The sequence below is a fragment of the Myxine glutinosa genome, chromosome 6 (assembly GCF_964187855.1).
Source record: "Myxine glutinosa chromosome 6, kmMyxGlut1.1, whole genome shotgun sequence".
Classification (NCBI taxonomy): Eukaryota; Metazoa; Chordata; class Myxini; order Myxiniformes; family Myxinidae; genus Myxine; species Myxine glutinosa.
The window spans coordinates 97,442,417-97,466,195 of record NC_136266.1 but is presented as its reverse complement, the minus strand read 5'-3'; the positions used below and the strand labels follow the sequence as shown (position 1 = coordinate 97,466,195).

The 23,779-nt window shown below is 45.5% G+C and overlaps 1 protein-coding gene across 1 annotated transcript in view; it reads left to right on the top strand.

The window, feature by feature from the left end:
• The first annotated feature begins 1,367 nt into the window (after nucleotides 1–1,367).
• LOC137429413 (seizure 6-like protein) overlaps nucleotides 1,368–23,779 on the top strand; it is a 155,760-nt gene continuing 133,348 nt past the window's right edge. Inside the window, exons 1-9 of the mRNA XM_078781054.1 lie at nucleotides 1,368–1,533; nucleotides 3,300–3,468; nucleotides 5,566–5,606; nucleotides 5,742–5,909; nucleotides 8,509–8,966; nucleotides 10,638–10,833; nucleotides 14,830–14,951; nucleotides 15,626–15,751; nucleotides 15,963–16,068. Coding sequence (XP_078637180.1) covers nucleotides 1,368–1,533; nucleotides 3,300–3,468; nucleotides 5,566–5,606; nucleotides 5,742–5,909; nucleotides 8,509–8,966; nucleotides 10,638–10,833; nucleotides 14,830–14,951; nucleotides 15,626–15,751; nucleotides 15,963–16,068 — 1,552 coding nt within the window. The remainder of the gene's footprint in view (nucleotides 1,534–3,299; nucleotides 3,469–5,565; nucleotides 5,607–5,741; nucleotides 5,910–8,508; nucleotides 8,967–10,637; nucleotides 10,834–14,829; nucleotides 14,952–15,625; nucleotides 15,752–15,962; nucleotides 16,069–23,779) is intronic.

Here is a 23,779-nt window from a genome sequence, read left to right as displayed (position 1 = left end):
GCCACTGTTTTACAACCAACTTTTTGAAGGTTTTGATAACAGCAGGGCCTTCATTCAAAAATGTGTGGCTGCAAGTGGAATGCAAAGCTCCTCCCATTAACATACCTCCTCCTCCCCACCCTCCTCTTAATCCTCCCTCTCCTCCTCCTCCTCTCACCCCTCTTCCCCTCACCCCTCCCAATCCTCTTCCCTCCTCCCACTCCTCTTGCTTCTCCCACTCCTCTTCCTCCTCCCACTCCTCCTGCTCCCACTCCTCCTTCTTCCACTCCTCCTCCCCCTTTGGAAGCAGAACATGAGGCCTCCTTTATTAAACTACCAGCTCCGCCTTTGGAGCGTGACATTGATGTAATGGACACGGATCGGTGCTCAGACTATGATTCGGACGGAGCCTCGTCGCTTGCTTCTAGTGGCAGCATCGAAGTGTGGAACGATCCAGTTTTTTCCCAAGATTCGGAGTGTTCCCAGTGTTCCACCTGCCAATATCATAAAGTTTCTCCATGACACCTATCGCAAGAAACATTTTAAAATTAAAGACTTTTTCCCTGACCTGTCCAGCTTTATAATCTCTGCAAAGCGATTGCTCCTTAAAGCCAGACAGCTTGGCGTGACCGATTCATAAGTGTATCGCCTCAGAAATGCATCCTTAAAGCAAAGAAGGAGCTGCAGACGTAGACAGGCCGAGCTTCTGACACACCCAAAAACTCTATGGCTTTCTCTATAGCGAGTTTAAACATTAATGGGGGACGCTCTTCCATCCGTAAAGCCGAAGTTAAGCAGTTTGTTGGGGCAAATCACATTGATGTTTTGCTTTTACAAGAAACAAGATGCAGCTCCTCATGTGCAAGTGAATGGCAAAGGATAATGAAAGGAAAATGGTTTTTTAGTAGTCTGGAACACCCTAGGGCTGGGGTAGCTGTTTATATACAACCTTCCTTTTGCAGTCCTAGTGTTGTTTTTAATGAGATTATCAAAGGGTATTTGATTTCACTCACCTTTACACACAATGGTATTAAACACACTGTACTGAACGTCTACGCGCCGAGTGATAGCACGGAGAGACTTGCCTTTTACACGCATTTGGAAACTCCTCTTGCACACATTGATTTTTTTAAGGACTTGTTTGCTTGGGTGGAGATTTCAACTGTACGACAGACTCCGCCGTTGATCCTAATGGAGAGGAACCTCACCCAGCAAGCACGGTGCCTTTGTTGAGAGCTTTGTCTAAGTATTCCCTTGTCAATGAGTGGAGAATCAGCAATCTTTCTGTCCGCCAATACACGTGGTGTCGGTGTTCAAACGCCCACCCATCACTTGCAAGATAGGACTGTTTTTACATCAATAGTGTTTTTTTGAATGTTGTGAGCAATATGGACATTGTCCCGAGTGGCTTATCAGACCATCACATGGTCTCACTTCGTATTCACCCACCAGTTCGGAATCGTGGTGCTGCCTACTGGACCTTCAATGCAAGCCTTTTGGACGACCAACTGTTTGTTGATGCCTTTCGTGTGTTCTGGAAAGCCCTGCTCCAACGTAAACCTTCCTTCCCCCCTCCCCCACTCCTCTTGGACAATGATGGGACAATGCCAAAGTGCAGATAAGATCTTTTTGCCAACAATGTGGAGCTTTACCATACCAAATATGACTCTGCCCTCCAATCCTTGGTTTCCAAAGAAATATTATCCTTGCAGTCAACCTCTCGGCCCCCAGTGATGAAAGAACCAACCTTTTGCTGGCAAAGAAAAAAAGCTCTTCTTGCTGGGCTTTGTACAAAGGAAGCCAGAGGAGCGCTGATTCGTCTCCGAATGGAGAACTTGTGTCACCTGGATACCTCTTCTAAGTTCTTTTTTGGACTGGAAGCTCAAACAAAGATAAGTCAGCAGATAACTTCAGTAAGAACAAAGGGAGGAAGGATAACGCATGATCAAAAAGATATCAGAGCCTCACTTAAACACTACTCCTCTGAACTTTATCATGCTAGGAACATCGACAACGAAGTTATAGATGTTGACTTCTTCCTTACCCAACTTGTCAGAATCTGCACTTCTACAACTGGACAAGGAAGTAACTTTGGAGGAACTCCATGCTGCTCTATAAACTTTACCTTCTGGTAAGGCCTCAGGCCTGGATGGAATTCGTACAGAACTTTATAAAACCTTTTGGGACCTCCTGGGGCCAGAGCTACTGGAGGTTCTGATGGACGGCCGACGATCAGGCTCACTGCCGTTAAGGTGCCGTTTGGCTGTTCTCGCCCTTATCCCCAAAAAGGGAGACCTTCAGCAACCACACAATTGGCGTCCCATTTCACTGCTTTGTGCGGACTACAAGATACTCTCCAAGGCTCTCACCAACCGCCTCAAAGCCGTTTTTGGGGAGATCATACAACTAGTTCAATGTTACTGTGTCCCTAAATGGACAATTCATGACAGTATATTTATTGTGCGTGACATGATTGATATCTGTTCTCTCCAACAAATAAATGTTGGCTTGGTGTTCTTAGATCAAGAAAAGGCCTTTGATACCATTGATCATTTTTATCTTTTTTCTGTTTTAAGTGGGTTTGGTTTTGGGGAAATTTTTTATCTCTCACGTACAGCTACTGTATAATAACACTTTTAGTCTCCTAAAAGTTAACAACATTTTATGTCAGCCTTTCCCGGCTAGTAGAGGCGTTCGTCAAGGTTGCCCTCTTTCCGGCCTCCTGTACTCTCTCGCGATTGAGCCTTTGCTCGTTCGGTTGCGTGCACGTCTTCTCAGTTTCCTTCCCCAACCGACAGCGAACCCGTTTAAGGTGATTGCTTATGCAGACGACCTTTGTGCAATCATTCACTCGGATAGGACATCTTGGCCTTGGTCCAAAGCATTCAAGAATTCAGTTTGGTAAGTTCTGCAAAAGTGAATTGGAAAAAGAGCAGAGCTCTCTATCTTGGTCCGCAAAATGGCGCAACTCCTTCGTCTCTACATGAGCAACTCGAATGGGCATGGGATGGAATTTTTTATCTAGGCGTCTTTCTTGGCACTGAAAACTTCATTTTGAAAAACTGGGAATCTCTAATAAATAAAACTGAGAAGCGTCTGCTCAAATGGAAGGGCTTACTCTGTCAACTCTCGTATCGACGCCGAACCCTCATTATAAATAACCTCGCAGCATCAATGCTTTGGCACGTTTTTATGGCACTGCAGCCCCCGGTTTTTATTCATAAAATCTACAATCTATTTTTATTAACTTCTTTCGGGGGGGGGGGGGAAGGGGGAGCACTGGCTCAAACTTGGTGTGTTAAACCTACCTGTTGCTGAAGGAGGACAGGGCCTGATCGCCATTACCAGCAAAGTGATGGCTTTTCACCTCCTGTCGCTTCGTCGACTGCTGTACACTGACGTCTCGTGGAAGGCATTGGCTCACTGCTTGTTTCGGCAGGCAGGGAAACTCGGCTACGATCAGGAACTGTTCCTCATTGACACAAAAAAGTAGATTTTGCATCAGCCCCCCTGTTCTACAGGAGTGTGCTGGAGGCATGGCAGGTGGTTACCGTTTGCCGTGATCACCGTAACTACTACCTTGAAATGTTTTTAAATGAGCCAAGCTTTTTAAACCCCATTTTTGAAGGGGTCTGCAGTGATCGCACCTTTATGCAAAAGTTTATTGACGTTGGATGCACCAAGGTTAAAGATTTTAGAACCCCTCCTCCTTACAAGTGGAAACCAGCTGCTGACATCGCTGTGGCCACTGGAGTTACGTCCATTTGGGTCAATGGGAGGATTTTTTTCTGTGATTCTGCTCTTTTTCAAGCAAACCAGGCTAAAATGGGCTCCACAGGTGGAAGCTGGCCCACTCTCATCCCACCATCCCTTTCCAGAGCTTTTGCTTCATTTCCAAGATTTCACCTCCTTTCATTTGATGGGAAAATCTTCTGTTTATTGTATGTGTGTTAAAACCCTTGTTCCCGATAGACCTGCAGAACCACAAGTACATTGGAGGAGAATGCTCCAGTCTACTCGTTCCACTTCCATCAACTGGCTTGCTATGTACAAAGTACCCGTCGCCAAACGCTACGGAGACTTGCAGTGGCGACTGGCACATTACATTTTACCCTCCGATGTTTTATCTCACCGTATGTGTTCCGATAACACAGAATCGTGTCCCTTCTGCGGTGCTACAGAAACCATTTTTCACATTTTTATCGTTTGCTCTAGGTTGGCACCCCTTTTTTTACAGTTTTATCACGTGTTATCCGGAGGCTAGTCCTAGCTTTTACTCATTGTGTTTTGCGGTTTTAGCATCTCCCACCAGTGTAAAGAGGAATGCCGGATGAAATGATGAATGCCAGTATAAAGATGAAAGCATCTTCACTGAATTTAGCCCTCTGAAATTGTATTGCCCTATTTGTCCTCTGAAGCAAAGCTTGCTATATACCTGTCAAGGAAACACAAAATGCAAATTGTTTGTGATTCTCTTTCTGTTTCTGATGTTGCTCACCTTTTTAAAACCTTGGTCACATCACGTGCACACGTTGATTTTATATCCAGTGATTGTACGCTATTTTCACAGCGGTGGTGCGTGAAGGCATCTTTATGTGAACTTGTTGATGGTGTTCTTACATTGAATTTATAATTTACCTTTTTTGACCTTGCAGTCACCTGCCTGTATTTGTTTGATTTCCCTTGTACACAAGGATTCCTAGCAATAAAGAGGAACAAAATGTCTCTCTCTCTCTCTCTCTCCTCTCCCCTCCCCTCCCCTCCCCTCCCCGCCCCTCCCCTCTCCTCTCCTCTCCTCTCCTCTCCTCTCCCACTTCCACAGCTGTTGCTCTCTTTCCTGCATACGTGTCCCGCACAGGTTCCCAGTGCTCAGGGTCTCTGTCAGTTTGCGTTGTGTTTTGTGCTGCTTTTCCCTTTCTTCCTGTTCTTTCTCTCTCCCTATAGTCTTAAGTGTTGGTGGCCTTCTTAGTTTATCGTGTTTGTTTTTTATTTTCCCTTTCTTCTTTACTTGTTATACTTTTTCTTTTCGTTTAGATTGCTCTCATTTTCTCACGACCCGTTGAAGTTTGAACGGTGTTCGGTGTTTTATTTTTCATATATCCGGCCATTGAATAATCATGGCGGGTCAAAGTTCATGTTATGCTTCGTTTGAAGCACTAACCCGAAAGCACGGGATTGTGTTTATCCTCCGTCAAAGATCGACATAGAGAAGTTAATCTTTGCTGTCGATGAGATCGTTGGCATCGAGAATGTCAAAGCGGTTTCACGCATGAACAAACGTCTTGTTTTTTTCGTTTCACAAGTCCGGATGGTCGCTCAAGTCGTGGAGCGCAGGGGTTTTTTTTGACCTCGATATTTACGTTCCCTTTTTCCCCCTGGACACTCCTGCAAAAAAGTTGTGATTTCAAATTTACCCCCCTTTTGTTAAAGGCAAACAAATCGTATCCCAATTGAAAAAAATATGCAACGGTTGGGTCCCCGATAACAATGATTCCGTTTTGTAGTCAAAACAACAAACTCAAGCACATTATGTCGTTTTGTCGAATTCTGTACATGATTTTACCTGCGCGTGTTTCCACGTTTCAGGCAATACTTCCCTTCAAAATCGCTGGGCATACTTACATGGGGTATGTCAATACAGAAACCGTTGTGTGTTTTGGTTGTGGTGAGTTCGGCCATGTAAAAAGATCGTGTCCCAGAGACATGCCGAATCAAGGTGTTAACAAAGGTCCCTCAACCCAACAACTTCCAACCTTCCTCAGGTAACGCTACCAATGCAGAACCAGCAGCTTCAAATGAAGCACCTACTCCTGCTGTTACAAACAAAAGCACCATAAGGCCTCTTTCACCATCTCAAAGCACTGCTGAACCTGGATCTAAAATTCTGGCTGCTTCAGCAGCCCTTCGTTCCTTTGCTCAGGTGGTCACAGGTACTTGCCCCACAACACAGGTCCCATGCACTTCTGTGCCATCAGATTGTCCCTCCTCTGAGTCACTTGTCATCTCAAAAGTATCATGTAATGACGTTAATGATGTCCCTTCTCTTTCCCCTTTTTCTGCCCCTCTGGATATCTGGCTTCCATTGAATTTTTTAATAATAATCATCGGATGATATATAATCGTCAATGTTTATGCCCCAAGTGACTGCACAGTCAGGACGGCTTTCTTTATTGAATCATTGAATCCTTTACCTTCCTTCATCATCTTGCCCCTGAAACCCTTTTGTGCTTAGGTGGTGATTTTAATTGTACATTAGACCCATCCAAAGATCGGAACAGCCCTGAACCCCATCCAGCTAGTGCTAGGCCTCTGTCTGCACTTCTGTCTCGAAATGATCTTGGTGATGTTTGGCGACTACAGCATGGGAACACTCAGCAATTTACTTGGTGTCGTTGCCTGTTAAACAACTTGTCACTTGCAAGGCTTGATACATTTTATATCAGCTTCTCTTTTTTAAACCTTGTTAGTTTTACTGATATTACTCCTTCCGGGTTTTCTGACCATTTTAAAATTAAAAGGCGTCTTTCTTTCCCTAACCCTCAGAGGCATACTTCTCATTGGTCTTTTAATATTCTTCTTTTAAATGATTCCTTTTTTAAACTATCTTTTAAGAATTTCTGGCTTCGGATTCTAGAATCACGAAATGATTTCTCCAATCTTTGCCAATGGTGGGATTATGTAAAAGCACAAATCCGAGTCTTCTGCCAGCAATATCAGAATAATTTCACTAATGCAAAATGTTTGTGATTCTGAACGGCCATGTAATCCTCCGTCGCAAACTGTTCATCGCAAGCCAGGATATGCATTTTAAAGAAAGAAATTCTTGACTTGCAAGAAAACACGATTAACATTGATGAGGATGTACTATGCCATCAGCTTCACGAGAAACAAGCCCCACTGAATGTTTTAACTAAAGATGATGCTCTCGGAGTGCTAACATGACTCTGAGTAAAAGGTCTATCTACCTCAGAAACTGTTGTAAAGACTTTTTTAACTTTGAAAAAACCACAAAGCCTAATCGTTTGCTGCTAGGCTCACATTCAAATGGACAAATTATTGAGAAGAATGCTCAGTTGAAATGTTTTATCAGAGACTTTTTTAGGTATTTTTTTTTTCCTGCAAAGAAAAGTAATGAACAAGAAATGTTTGATTTTACCCAAAATCTACCACAATTAGAAGAATCACAGCAGCGCTCTCGAGAACAAGATTTTATAGTAGACAAACTTTTAATAGCCTTAATGATCATAAAGCACCTGGCTTTGATGGTTTACCTGTGGAATTTTACAAAACATTCTGGGACTTGCTCGGTCTGACACTTTTAGATGTTTTTAAGTATAGTTTACTTGAGGGTGTTTTACCTCTAAGTTGTCGCCGTGCAATTGTGTGCCTTATCCCGAAGAAAGGAGACTTACAGTCTTTACAAAATTGGTGACCTATCTCCCTGCTTTGTGCGGATTACAAAATCCTTTCCGAAGTCCTTGTAAACCGCATAAAGCACCTTCTTAGTTTTTTTAATACACTTTGATCAATCTTTTTGTATTTTAAATCGGTCAATTCATGATAAAAATTTTTTTTAATTCGGGACTTGTGAGATATCTGTGCTTCACAAAAACGGAATGCTGGCTTGTTTTTACTTGACCAAGAGAAAGCATTTGATACGATTAGCCATGGATGTGTTTTTCATACTTTAAAACAGTTTGGTTTTGGGGCAGCCTTTATTTCTCACGTTTCATTGCTGTACAATCATGTTTTTAGCATCAATAAAGTCAATAACAGTTTATGTGCACCACTAACGGTTGAAAGAGGAGTCCGCCAAGGGTATCCTTTATCGGGCATTCTCGACTCTCTCTTCATTGAACCTCGACTAATTTGCCTTCGTGCTAGCTTACCAGGTTTCCCTGTGATGCCAACCGAAAGGCCAAATGTTACTTCAGCATATGCTGATGATGTGTGTGTTGTGGTGCGTAGCAGTGATGATGTCACCATGCTACTAAACAATTTGGAAAAGTTTTCTTCGGCATGCACAACTGCAGTAAATTGGAACAAATGTAAAGCTTTATGGATTGGCTATACCCCTGCTGTTGGTTTGCCTTCTCTTCCCAGAGGTTTGCAGTGGGAGAAGGAAGGCATCCATTATATAGGTGTGTACATTGGCACTCTAGCTTTCATGGCAAAGAACTGGGTTAATGCAGTTAATAAAATTGATAACAGACTAGTCAAGTGGAGAGGAATATTATCTACATTGTCGTACAGGGGACGTGCCTTAGTAATAATTAATAATGTAGTGGCTTCCTTGTGGCACAAAATGATTGCTTTGTGCCCTCCTGAAACACTGTTGTTGACAATCCAGAAATCTGCTTGATTTCTTCTGGGGTGGAAAGCATTGGGTCAAGCCTGAAGTCCTTTACCACCTGCCATTGGCAGAAGGTGGCCATGGTCTCATTGACATTGTCAGCCGACGAATGGCTTTTTGAGTCGCCACTGTTCATTGTTTTCTTTTTCTCACTTTGCTGCCGTGGCGACTCATAGCCAACTACCTGTTGAAAATGGCTGGCATGCTTGATTTCACCAAGGAACTTTTTCTCATGGACCTGCAACATGTTGACATCTCACCATTGCCTGTGTTCTACCAAGACTTGCTGCAAGCCTGGCAACCTCTCGTGGTGCACCGAGATATGGCTCATTACAACACCAACAACTTCCTCGACGAGCCTATCTTTTACAATGCACTTTTCCCCAACATACCTCGATCACGTGCTTATGTGCATTGTTTCACAAGTTCTGATGTGCATGTCGTACGAGACCTGCAGAATAACCGGAATGAAACGTGGCACTCAGCAGGACATATTGCAACCGCTGTTGGAATGCGCTCTGTACGATCTGTCTCTCAGCTTATTCAAGAAGTGTTGCATACCTTCAGAGGTCTGGGACTCCATTTTGATGCCAACAACAATGACCCTGCAATGCATGTTCTCTCCCTTCATCAGGTGCAAATATCATCAGCGGCCTTAACAGAATCTGTGTGCCTGTCTTCCTCTCCACTTCCTAGTGCTGCAAAAAAGTGCCTGTACCACCTCTGTGTTGCCATTAGGCATCCTTACATGTGCAAAGATAGGTTTGGATCCCGATGGACAGGGAGGCTCCCGCCGGGGTCTCCCCCTTGCCCACAATGGGTCACAATGTATGCCCCACCGATTGTAAAACGGACTGGTTGGAGAATTGTACATATGATTTTACCTACCAATGTTTTATTACACCGTTTTAGTGTTATAAATTCGGTTCCATGCCCCCTTTTGTACGGCCTCTGAAGATGTACATCATGCTTATGTTGACTGTGCAAGGCTGACCCCACTTTTTACTTTGTTGTCACAATTGTGGTGCCATATGAATGTTTATTTTTCTATACGTATGTTTATTTTTGGTTTGCCATTGAATCCTAAAAATGCTGCCGTATCTGTGCTCACCAATTTTTTAATAGCTGAAGGGAAGCTAGCAATTTGTAAAACAAGGAAAGCAAAACTTCTTGCTTCTTGCCAACCCTGATGCTGGCTACAATGTTTTAACAGTTTTTAAGGCCCTTACTGTGGCCAGGCTACGTGCAGAGTTTTATTTTTTACCAAAACTAAAATAAATTAGATATTTTAAAGCAAAAATGGTGTTACAAGAACATACTGTGTAAAGTAGTCTATAATGATCTCACCTTTTCATTTTAAAGGTGTACTTACTATTTATTTTATGTAAAATTTTATGATTGTTGTTCGTTGCCTATGTCTGTTTTTTTTAACCTTGTTTAAGGTATACAAAAGTCAAAGTCTCTCTCTCTCTCTCTCTCTCTCTCTCCTCTCTCTCTCCCCTCTCTCTTCCTCTCTCTCCTCTCTCTCCTCTCTCTCTCCTCTCTCTCCTCTCTCTCCTCTCTCTCCTCTCTCTCCTCTCTCTCTCTCCTCTCTCTCTCCTCTCTCTCTCCTCTCTCTCCTCTCTCTCATCTCTCTCTTCTCTCTCTCCTCTCTCTCCTCTCTCTCCTCTCTCTCCTCTCTCTCTCTCCTCTCTCTCCTCTCTCTCATCTCTCTCCTCTCTCTCATCTCTCTCTCTCTCCCCTCTCTCTCTCCTCTCTCTCTCCCCTCTCTCTCTCCTCTCTCTCTCCCCTCTCTCTCTCCTCTCTCTCTCCTCTTTCTTCCCATCCTTTGTGATTACCCTGCACACGCGAAGTCCTTATGTCTGTCTACAAGCGTCAGTTTATGATCGAAGAACAACATATTTAAATTGAATGGTATGTTTTGAACATTAATCTCAACATGAATCGGAAAGCAAACCTGCCGTTTAACAGTGCTTTGTTTATCTCTGAATTTGTCCCGACTGCACATGCACAGAGAGGAGTGATATAAGGCTGATTCCAAAGGTTCAATTCTTCACTCTCATAGGAATCGTTACTATATTTAAGGTTTATGGTAAAAATTGCTGGCAAGACTGGATGTTGATGTACGGTGTAGCATGTATCACTGAATGAACGATAATCACATGGTATAACAATGTATGTGTAAGACATTATGGACAATGCAGTGTGTATTTGGGTGAGAAGCAACATTTATATTGTGGAGAAATGAGTGAGATGTGATCTCTACCTTAGGCAATTGACTTTGGCTCTCCTTTTTTCCCACCAGCTGAAAAGCCTACACCTGTTCCCTGATGAGGAGCTGTTAGTGGAAGGTCTCGGCCCTGGGTCAAAGGTCACGGTGCTGGCCAATCAGACACTACTTGTTGAGGGTCAGGTTGTACGAAGTTTTACCAATCAGATGCTGGTGCGGTTTCGCAGTCGACGGCCTCACCATCATGGTTCCTTTCGCTTTCATTTCCAAGGTGATTTTAAAATAAACAAGTGATGTTTATTTTACTGAAACATTTACATATCTGAGCACAATATATCACAAGTACAAGTTGTCTTGAAATAGTGGAAACAACCTTGTAGATTATCATTATAATGATACAGTATAATTAGCCTGTCCCCGACGCAGCGGGAGATGGGGTTTTGCAATCACTTCTGTGTGTGTGTGTGTGTGTGTGTGTGTGTGTGTGTGTGTGTGTGTGTGTGTGTGTGTGTGTGTGTGTGTGTGTGTGTGCCGTAACCTTTTTACCATTTGAGCTTTTGTCATCAAAATTTGGAGAAGGACATGTGATTTGTCATTTGGAGAATATGGAGAAGACAAATTCATAATTTTGTAGAAAGGTCAAAGGTCAGTATCACATAAAATCATCAATTTTCATCCAGTTGACCTAAAAAAAAATCGAATTTGCATATTGGGTCACTGTATTGCTTCACCAATCAAAAGCTAGAAGCCAATTGTGTTTTTTTTTAGATCTAAAGGTCAATGGTCAAGATTGCATAAAATTGTTGTTTTATCCAATTGAGCTGAAATTTAAAGAATTTGCATATCAGGTCACAGAATTGGTTCACCAATCAAAAACTACAAGCCAATATTGTTTTTTTTGTTTGTTTTTTTACATTAAAAGGTCAAAGGTCAAGAATGCATAAAATTGTCATGTTTCATCCAATTGACCTGAAATTTAAAGAATTTGCATTTTGGGTCACAGAATTGGATCACCAATCAAAAGCTAGAAGCTGATTGTTTTTTCTTTTTTGGATCAAAAGGTCAAAGGTCAAGGCTACATCAAATCATCAATTTTCATTTTGTATTTTTTACCTCCACCACCGAAAGTGGATGCAGGTCATGTTTTCACCCCCTCAGTCTATCTACTTGTGAACAATATATCTCAAAAAGTTGTGGATGGATTTGGACGAAATTTAGTGGAGATGTTGTGTCGGTGACAAGGACGAAACGACTAGATTTTGGTGAAGAGCCGGATCCATGTTGGATTATGATTTTGGTGAAGAGCACGACATCAAAAAAGGTTGTGGATGGATTATGACAAAACTAGGTGGATGAGTGGGTTAGGCGACAAGAACAAGCTGACTCGATTTTGGTTAAGGTCTGGATCCGGATCCGACCTCTTAATGGGATACAAAACATAAACAATTGATCCTGGTGGAGGTTTGCTCTCTACCGAATGCCAATCTAGTTTTAACTGTTTTCGTGATGTTTAGTATACGGAAAAAGAAGAAGAAGACATCTGAAAACAAAGCGGACACGGACGGGCTTTGCATTTTCAGATGCTTTCTAGTTGTTGTTTTTTTTCTTCATTCTTTAAAATTTTATACTGTAAATAAATTTTTCAGACTTTTTTTCAACCCTCATATCTTCTTGAGTCTAGCTTCTGATAAATTAATATGGAGTAAATAAATAATTATATTAAGAATCCTAATAGTCATTGGAATAATTATTGCGAAAATGATTAATTAACTTATTGTAAACAAATGCTCTGTTTGAGTTGAATCAGGCTGTAACCCAATGCAGAAGATTGTTGCCAATATCAGCATTTCATTCCAGACAAATAACCCATTGTGATTCATTAATAGCAATCATTTGACACCAATGCTTTGCTGCCAAAGCCATTTTCTAAAAGTGCTTCCGCTGATGGCAAATTTGAATTTGAGAGCACAAGGGAGTGCTCAGATGCAAGAGATTTTTCACCGTTTTGCTGAAATCTTGAATGTGTGGATCACGTCCTCCATGTGTGCTTTCTGTCCTTGATGGAGAAAGATGAATACTAAGACTGACGTGGCCCTGCAAGATGCAAAAAAAGCAAAATTTTGGAAAAGCCAAACTTAAATAATTTGCCCCTTCATTTATATAAACGGGAAAGGGGCAGACCAAATTTGCGGTGGAAAGAAATGGTCGAAAGGGAAAGGAAACAGAAGTGAAGGTGCAGAGAGGATGCTCTGGATCAGTGGCTCGCAACCTATTTGCCATAATAGGCCGCACTTGCAGCTCTTGGTGTGTTACGTGGACCTCACCCACACAACTTATACTTTCTGTGTATCCATTTAAAAATGTTTTGTATGTGGTATCTGTACCCTACTATTATTTTGTCTTTTATCTGTAACCCTGTAAATAATCAATTTCAAGACTCATTTTGCGAGGTTGCACGATGTATGAGTTTTGATTTGTGAGGCACTTGTACCCAAGGCACGTGACTTTTTAGAGCACGCTCATTGGTTACGACACAAATTTTGGTTCAAGAAAAAAAAACTCGCCGCATCTTTACTTTTTTTAAACAGGAGGTCACTTGGGGCACAGCAGTGTGCTGATTGGGCCATGGGTTGAGAACCACTGAAAAATGAAAGGAAGGACAGGAAGGATGAAGACGAGGGTTGCCGAGCTGTATCCCAGAAAACTCATTGGGACCTGACCATTCATCTCCCTTATTCCCCTCCCAGTCCCTCCATCATTTTCACTCTGCGGAATCCTTCAATCTGAGCTGGTGATCACAGGTTTGGACAGACTTCACAGTCATTGATGCAGGACGTATAGACCGTCGTGAACAATCGTAGTGCTCCCTTCGTTAGCTCTCAGCACCTTTTGGTGCATTTGTTTCCTCAACCTCTCAGCATCCTGTCTTACTATCTCCTCCCAACTCCCCATCTCATCCTAATTTTCCTTAGAGCCTTCTGGCTTTTTTTTTGCATTGCCTTCTCGCTTTCTATTTCCCTCAAGGATTTTTTTTGCACTTTCTATCTGCCATTGGAAGTCGGAGTAAATATTTTTTGTAACCCAAACTGGAATGGTGACCATTAACCGTTGCGCCACATCAGCATTGCTGCAAAGGTTCTCACAAGTAAGGGGCGCCTACCATGCATCCACCCTATTTATGGGCACCCATTACACAGTTTACGAGGATTTTTGCAGTGAGGAAAAAGGATACTACACTTGAAATAGCTGAACTAGTTGTAATAGCAAAATAGCGACTTTCAATGAAGAGGTACTATGCGACATTTAAGACAGACAGAATATTGCGAGCTAAACGCTTGAGAGGAGTCCACTCCATGCTGATGAAGGCCACTGAGCCAGAAATGCATCCATGCTTGGATTTCCTTCCAAAGGGTTTGGCTCACATTGCTAAATAAAAATGATTGGCTGAGTGATATTGCTGGCAGCATTGCAGCAGCTAACAAGCTGTTTGCTTGTCGTGGACAGGTTCTGTGTATTCCACGGACTTAAAAAAAGCCAGAAGTAGATATTTCACCTGACTTATATATATATACGAGTATATATATATATATATATTATACACTGTACAATGTACATATATACTGTGTACACTGTATATACCGTATATATACATATTGTCACGTCAGACAGCCTCCGTGAACACGGAAAGACTGAGCTGGGGGTACAAGACCCTGAGAATGACAGAAATATGTTGAGTTACTGGATTCAATTAATATTGCTATTTACTATTCCCCAAGGATTACCCAAATGAAAGCTGAACCTGGTGGTGAAACATCCGTTAGCCTCAGTACACACTACCCTTCGTACCTACACTGGGGAGTTGATCAAACCATGAGGTTTGATGGATGTCATGCTTCATTATCGGGAACAGCAAGCAGTGTTGCCTCTGCATGTGGTTGATAGTTCTGGACCAATCTCTCCTTAGTTGGACCAGTTTGAGCGTATCTTGGAAAAACACCAAGTTCTATTGGGCCTGGGCATGGAGGTATTCGCCTGTGTGGTGATTTTAAAGCGACTGTTAACCCCAACCTCTGTGTGGAGCAGTATCCACTGTCATCCATTAACGAGATATATTTGAAGTTGGTGGGGAGTTGGTATATCACGAAGTTGGACTTGTGTGATGCATACTTCCATCTCGAAATTGCACCAGATGATCGTTACTTCCTTATTATCAATACATGTTAGGGTATGTACCAGTATACCCATCTTTGTTTCGGCATATCTTCAGCTCCGGCAATGTGGCAGAAAGCTATGGACTGTCTTTGTGCCGACATTCCAGCACAATGCTACTTGGATGACATCCTCATAATTGGCACCATGGCCGAACAGCATCTTGAGAACATTGAAAAGGTGATGTATAAGTTAGCTGCTCAGGGTCTCAGCCTAAACAAAGACAAATGTTTATTCTTTCAGAAGTGAGTGCAGTACCTGGGCCATGTTATCATCCCAGACTGGCTGTTGAAAGCCCCTCAGAAAGTCGACGCTACAGCCGACAAGCCCAGCCCAAGTGACAAAGTTCAGCTTTGTTCCTTCATTGGGCTTGCTCAGTATTACCAGAGGTATGTCAGCAAACTAAGCACTGAGCTTGCTCCGCTGACTTGCATGCTGCGTCGAGATGTTTGTTGGAGGTGAAGTTCGAGATGCTGCACATGTGTCGCATGCATCCGAGCTGTCTTTCGCTCAAGGTTGTGTTATGTGGTGGCCAGAAGTAGCTATTATGCAGTCCATCTCAGCAGAGAACCTGGTGGAGCATTGCAGAGCATTTTTTGTGAACAGAGGTGTTCTGGAGATTTTAGTTTTGGACAATGGCCCACAGTTTGTATCTGAGGTGTGTTCATGCATGGTGGTATCAAACACCTGAGTTGGCACCTTACCACTCAGCTACAAATGGCCAAGCCGAGTCATTTGTGAACGGTTTGAAACATGCCTTGCCCTTGCGTAGGGGCCAAGTGGTACGATCTGTGCAGAGTAGGGTCGATGTGTTTTTGCACGCCTATTGTAATTTGGTGCATTCTGCTACACAGGAAACGCATACATTCCGCATGTATGGCCGACATTTGCGGTCACGGCTGGATTTGCTTCGACCTTTCACACTGGCAGTTGTTATGGCGACCAATGTTCACTCGTTTACAGTGGACCAGTCGGTTTTGGTGCGAGACTATTTACACCGACAGAAATTGGACAGAAATTGGTACCGGCTACTGTGATCCGAGTTTTTGGACCGGCTAACTATTTTGTTTCTACTTCTGCCGGTGTTACCTGGACACATCATATTAATCAATCGTTGGCTCGCATGTCTGATAATTCACACACTGCCAATTCCGTTCCATTGTCCGGTCCGACGTGTCCTCATCCATCAAGGTGCCCATGACCACGTTCCGACCACCTGTCCCTCTATTTGTGGATCTGGATGTTCAGGAAGATTGGCTTGTGGTCTATTGGCCTGAGGAAGCTTGCTGTGAAGCCAGTGAAACATCGAGCAAGACCGGGTCTGCTCTTGCTTATTTGCTCAAATTTGCGGAGTAGATCTAGTTTTACATTCTGCTTGGAAGCGCCTTCTTCCTTTAACCCTTTGAGTACGGATGACATCCAGTGCCGCAACCCGCGAAAAGGTTTTGTGTACGGATGACGTTACTACACGTCATCGACTATACCTATAAATAGATCGTCAGTACGTGGTTGCATTCCCGTACCAAAATGCCAAATTAATCCCGTACTGGGGGTATTTTTATCAAAAAAAAATCCCGTTCTCAAAGGGTTAAAAGTTAAATATATTGTTACGGATCTCAACGTTGGCCCCTTTTCTACCAAGGGGGATTAATCCCCTCGTCCGCGACTGACCGACGTGAGTCCTGGGGGTCCCAACGCTCCTGTGACTCATCTCACGCATCCCTCGCATCTCCGCAGTCCTTCCCCACCCCCTTTTATGAGGCGCGTGGCGATCAAGCCGCCGCCTGTTGGCAACGCCCATCGGTGAGCTCGCCTCGGCCTTGATTGGTCGCGAGGGCTCACCGATCCTGCCCCTTGAGGAGGCGTTGGCAAAGCCACGCCTTGTTCCTGGCACTTTGCTGACTCCTCCCACCTTCTGCTCCGAGATGACCTCATGTTCAATGGAGTCTTGGGGTGAAGGTGATGCCAATAACCCCACCCAAAGGGCAGCGAACGCTGCCGGCAAATGCGTGTTATGGTGGCAATTGAAAGGGGATTCTATCTTATCTGATTCGGTGCAATGCAGTGTCAATTAATGGGAAACAGAGCATTAAGCTAATACACATAATAAGGAAATAACTATTTAGAAGGGTATATGATTTTCTACGTGCATGCGATGGACTAACTAAGGGGACGACCTTTGACCTTTACACACAAAACGGAGGTATTTACAATAATTACTAGAGGGCATATTTACAAACAGGATTCTCAAATCCGCAACACTGCACCCTCATCCTCCAGGCACATCCCGGGCCTATAAAACTTTACTTAGTGTGACACGTAGGTGTAGTTCCCTCTACAATTAACCTGACCCTGAGTGTGACAGTTTTAAAACACAAATAAGTATGTCCCTCTGCTGCATTGCACCCTACCTAACAGATTCACGCCCACAGGATAACCGAATTGCGGAATGGTTTTCAAACTAAACATGTACGGTGGGGAGCATTATTTACAAGTGATGCTAATTGTATTTACAAAACGCAACCCAGGACCTGTGATTTTTCTTTTTGGGGGGGGGGGGGGGGGGGGAGACAGCCTGCGCTGCATCAACGCACCAGCACCAATAAAGACCACCATAAAGACCATCATAAAGCACCAGTCAGTGCACAGTCACCACAGTTCAAAATAACAAAACCCTGTTGGTGGTCTTCCTCTTCGGCTCCCTCTGCTGGCCATTGTTCTTCATGATGTTGTCAACTTGTTCTTCTTACTGGCGGCCTATTTGGTGGATATAAAAAGCACAGAACGTGTCCATTTTTATTTATGGCCCACAGGGGCCGACTATGGGTGGTTCACCTGTGGGCTTGGTGCCACCTCACCGGGTCCGCAAGCAAGATTTTGGGCCATCGTGGCCGGTCCCAGCACAGGGGCCATGCCCCAACCCGTGGGGTCCATGAGTGGTGCTCAGCCACAGACATGTGGTTCATAAGTGGTGCGTGGATGCAGGCAGCTGGTTGCGGGGATTTGGGCACACAATGGCAAACTCCCGCATGCTCCCCTCAGTGCCCAGAGAGCACGATCCATGGGTCGGGGAAGGAAGACAGAGAAGACAGGTGAGTGAGGGGTAAGGTCACAAGGGTACACATCAACGAAGGCAATGCAGAGTGAGGTGCGTCTGAAGACTGAGCGGAGAAAAGCTCGTCCCTACCATACGTCACCCCCCCTGTTACCTACTCTACCCTTGCCCTTACCCCATATTTACAAAAATCTACACCCTTACTAATTGTCGTTACCGTCACGTCCTCCCAATATTTACCCTACTCCAAATTCGTCACAATCCCATTGTCTAAAATTTGCCATCACCAATTCATCATCAATCCTCATAAGGAGGGAGAGATGGTACATCACCACAATGTCACACCCACGTCATGATGCGTCTCACATTCCAAACATTTGCACAAACAAATAATAAAAACATGGCATGGTGTGGAGTTCTGTCACCTCAGGCGAGTGGATGTAGATGGTGCGAGGAGATATCAATCCTAACTATCCTCTAAATGACTTTAATACACTTTACACTACCCGGGGTCTTTCCCTGCCAATCCATTGGCCATCTTACACTCTATGCAGTTTTAAGAACCAATTCCCATTGACCAAACTGTGGTGCTTCCTCAATTTGGGGTCTCACTCCCCCGATTCAACTCCCTGTGCCTTTGCACAATTTCAGGACTGGGTCGTGTGGCTCTCCCAGCAGGTCTACCCACCTGCACACCTCCACCACTGCAGTTTCCTCCGAGCTTACCTGCTCCTTACCCCTACCTATCTACCTGGGGAAGGCCCTCTGGCGCTCTCCCCACTTGGTGCCCTCTCTGGCACTGGGCTACCCGGGTCCGTCCTCCGGATCCTCAGGCCCCATCCACAACTCTAACGGCTCCCAGAGCCCACCTGCGGCCTCACCTGGCCAACATCCTAACAGTGGCGGAGTGCCCATTAAACTACACACACTAACAGGCCACACGCCCCTGCCATTTCCACGTCACTAATGCACCCATCCAAACACCATTCTTCCACCACGCACCACAGATGCCAATATCCAACCACAATTTACCTACTCCCTCTACCTAACTCTTAAACTACCCTCCCCGGGTATTCGTGATAAGGGTCCACTCTCCCCACACACACCTTCGCACCATCCACTCCACTCCACAGTTTCCACCATACTCACTCCATACCATACATTCCATACTCCATACTCACCTGTATTTGCACACCTGTGCCATCACTCCTGGTGCTTCCTGCACCCTCCTTCCTCCTGGACCATTTGCTCAACACAACACTCAATCACCATTACTCACTCATACACTGCTCCATACACCTGTTCACTTGCACACCTGTGCAATCACACCTGGTGCCACCTGCACCCTCCTTCCTCCAGGACCATTTGCTCAACACAACACACAATCACCATTACTCACTCATACACTGCTCCATACACTTCCACGCTCAATACAACTCACAATCACCTCACTCACTCATACACTGCTCCATACACTTTCGATTCTCAAACACACGGCATCATCTGATCTACCTGGTTTCCTTCTAACTTGGTGCTCCCCGTCTTCCCTTTAAACTAAGCACATCCCACGTCTTTATCATCCATTCTAACCTCTCTATGTCCCCGACTACCTGTCCAATGTCGCTACTTACCTCTACCGTTACCTATGGTCAATCTTCTCTAGATCCCTATCATTTTATCCGAACCCTCCCGGGCTAGTTTTCACTGCCAAACCCCATAAAACTATAGCTCATGTGCCCCCTCTGTGTGATGGATGGCAGAGTTGCCATCCCATCACATCGGGTATCTCCCACTATCAATTTTGCCCATCAAATTCCAGCCAATCAAAAATTTGCCAATCATCTGCCAATCAGTTTACCAATCAGTTGCCAATCAAATTTCGTCAATCACAAATTCCCTATCCCTACAAAATGTCCTTTAACTTGAGCCTTGGTGCGTCTTTACATTATTAAAACTCGGCTTCGCAAAGCCGAGCAATGAATGCGGGTGGTTCGTTGCCGGCGGTTGGGTCCGTCCGGCATCCGGTGCAGGGAAGGAGGCTTACTCGGGCCGAGATTCCACGCACCATCTCGGCACGGAACCGTCCGATGCCCCAATCTCGGCCGGCCGGAGCGCTGCAACCACAAGGGGTCGCCGTGTCGACCCTTCCTACCTGTCCTCGAACCGGGCCGCCCGCTCCGCTTAGCGGAGCACGGACGCGACCGTTCAGAGCGAGGCCCAGCGTGGATCGCGCACGGCGGTTCTTTCGAAACCGCCGTGGTTACGATCCCCGCTGGTTCCCGCTGCACACAAAGCCCGGCATGAACCGGGGGCTCGCTTCGGCTAAAGGTCGATCTAACCACTGCTCCGTTTAACGTCGATGCTTCACCTGCATGCTCACACCACGCGTTCCGTTCCTTATTCACACATCCAGGTGTCTCCATACACCCCGTCATTGCACCTTCTCTGACACACCACTCAGGTACACTCATTCCGCTCACAGACTTCGTCACACACCTGACCACCATACACCTTGGCACACACTCGTCGTTCGCACACCTCTTCGCGCCCACTCCTCGGTCACATCCTCTGTGACAACCACGGGTGTGCACTCATCTGCACACCCAATCACGTGCTTCACTACCAACTCAAGTGTGCATTCCCACACGTGCTCGACCATTCCAGGTGTGCATCCTTTCATTCCAGGTGTACATTCTCTCTCACCTGCCACAACCAACTCGTGCTCCGTGTCACTCTCACTACTCTCACCACCACACTCGGTCGCGCATTCACCCTTATTCTCGACAGCGCACTCTGTAATCATGCACTCCTCTGTTACACACCTTTCTCGTGCATCCTCTTGCGCACACTCTCCCATTACGCCCTCCGTAACACTCACCACAGGTGTGCACTCTTCCGTTACATCCCCTGTAACACTCCCCATCACGCGCTTCAATGTGCCCCCCCGCACCCGCGCCTCGACCAACTCACTCGACAGCACACTCACTCCTCGGCGCGCACTTTTTCCTCACACACACCTCTGTTCCACACCTTTCTCGGGTACCTGTCACACTCTCTCCCGGTACATACTCCGTACCACTCATGGGGGTGCATTCTTGCACACTCCCGATCACTGCCGCACACGCAGGCTCACCAATACCTTCCGCCTTACCCAAAGTCGGACCTCCTTGCACACCTCCTCTTCCCATACACTCCGGACCAGTCATACACCTCACCATTGGTCCCTCACGAACACCCGGGTCTAAACCAACACCCAAGCTGACTGAATCTCCCCTTACACCATATACATTTCTGAGTATATCGCCACTCACCTCGGCATCTCGTCTTCGCTCCTCCTCCGCCACCTGCAAACTCTTTATTTGGTTAGTAAGCACATCATCACGATTTGAGCACAGACCTTGTACATATTCCATCACTTCCTCCTTTATCTCCCTCTTAGTTTCCCTCCGTCTCTTCTTAATTTCACTCACCCCCTCTTCCACTTCCTCTAATTTTTGCTTTACCTCTTTCATTTCTCGGTGCGCCTCCTCAATTTCTTCCTCTAATGCCACCTTGGTCGTTTCTATGTGCGTCCTTACTTCCCGTTCTTTTGTCTCCATTGCCTCTATCACCTCGTCCAACCTCTTTGTCAACCCCTCATGTACCATCTGACATTCCCTCTTTGTCGCTATGAGTTCCTTTTTTATCTCATTCTGTGTCGCCTTCAACCCCCCGATTACCGCAGTGTTCTTCTCCACTTGCTCCCCTAATTCCTTTTGTCCCACCGTCAGCTGCTCTACTCCCCTCGTCAGATCCTCTATTCCCCCCTGTAACCTAGCCGTACTATTTCTCACCTCTTTCTCCATACGTTCCTCACCTCGCTTTACCTCTTCGCGTACCCCCGCGACCTCCTCGCCCACACCTCGTCTGATCTCCTCCCCCATTTCTCCCATCTCTTTGGTATATGCTGCCCTCATCTGTTCCAAATCATTCCTCTGGGCATCCAATTTAGTTTCCAACCCGATTTTCACCTCCTCTATTTGATCTCCCATTTGTTTAATTTCCCAGGTGGATTGCTCCCCTATTTCCCTCAATTTGCCTTCCATGGTGTTTTCTCACCCCGTTAACCCATTCTTCACCCCTTCCATCTGGTTCTCCTGGGCAGCCATTCTGTTTTCCAACCCCGTTAACCCCTCCTTCATTTCCCCGATTTGGTTACCCACGTCCTCCAGTTGGCCCCCCAATTTACCTTCTAGCCCTTTCAACCTGTTGTCTAACCCCTCAAATTTATTGTCTAAACCCTCAAATTTGTTGTCTAAACCCTCAAATTTGGCTTCTAGCCTCCCGATTTGATTTCCCAATCGCTCCCCCATTCTGCTTTCCAATCCTACAATTTGGTTTCCCATGTTATTCCTCAATTCCCCAATTTGGGCACTAGTACCCCTTGCTTCGTCCCTCATTCTGCTTTCCAATCCTTCAATTTGGCTTCCCATTTTTTCGGTCAATTCACACCTGCTCCCCCTTACGTCATCCCTTATTTCTTTCATTTCCCTGCTTCTTTTTTCGTTGTCGCACTTCGACTCCACCATATATTCACTGAACCGTGCCATGAACTACTGCATGTCAAAGCCCACTGGTACAGCGGGCTCGGCTACCGCGCGCTCGTGCGAGGCGCCATTTTGTGCGCCTGAACCCTCGTGCGTGAGGGCGCCATCTTGTGCACCTGATACCCCCGCAACCACATCCTCATTGCTCTCCTCTTCTCTCTCCCCCATATACATTTCCCTGGGGTCCTGGGTCGCTTCTACCCCTTCTATCTCCCCCACCGGCACCCGATCGCCTTGATTATCCATGGCACGATTTTTAAAATTTGGATGTTATAAAATAAAATTTTGGCCACTCGTAATTTTGAGTGCGCTAAGCGCACTTCAGGTCCGATTCCCGCTCCTGACACCAATTTGATACGGAGCTCAACATCGGCCCCTTTTCCCCTTACCAAGGGGGGATTAATCCCCTCGTCCGCGACTGACCGACGTGAGTCCTGGGGGTCCCAACGCTCCTGTGACTCATCTCACGCATCCCTCGCATCTCACTCCGCAGTCCTTCCCCACCCCCTTTTATGAGGCGCGTGGCGATCAAGCCGCCGGCCTGTTGGCAACTCCCATCGGTGAGCTCGCCTCGGCCTTGATTGGTCACGAGGGCTCACCGATCCCGCCCCTTGCGGAGGCGTTGGCAAAGCCACGCCTTGTTCCTGGTGCTTTGCTGACTCCTCCCACCTTCTGCTCCGAAATGACCTCGTGTTCAATGGAGTCTTGGGGTGAAGGTGATGCCAATAACCCCACCCAAAGGGCAGCGAACGCTGCCGGCAATTGCGTTTTATGGTGGCAATTGAAAGGGGATTCTATCTTATCTGATTCGGTGCAATGCAGTGTCAATTAATGGGAAACAGAGCCTGAAGCTAATACACATGATAAGGAAATAACTATTTAGAAGGGTATATGATTTTCTACGTGCATGCGATGGACTAACTAAGGGGACGACCTTTGACCTTTACACACAAAACGGAGGAATTTACAAGAATTACTAGAGGGCATATTTACAAACAGGATTCTCAAATCCGCAACACTGCACCCTCATCCTCCAGGCACATCCCGGGCCTATAAAACTTTACTTAGTGTGACACGTAGGTGTAGTTCCCTCTACAATTAACCTGACCCTGAGTGTGACAGTTTTAAAACACAAATAAGTATGTCCCTCTGCTGCATTGCACCCTACCTAACAGATTCACGCCCACAGGATAACCGAATTGCGGAATGGTTTTCAAACTAAACATGTACGGTGGGGAGCATTATTTACAAGTGATGCTAATTGTATTTACAAAACGCAACCCAGGACCTGTGATTTTTCTTTTTGGGGGGGGGGGGGGGGGGGGAGACAGCCTGCGCTGCATCAACGCACCAGCACCAATAAAGAC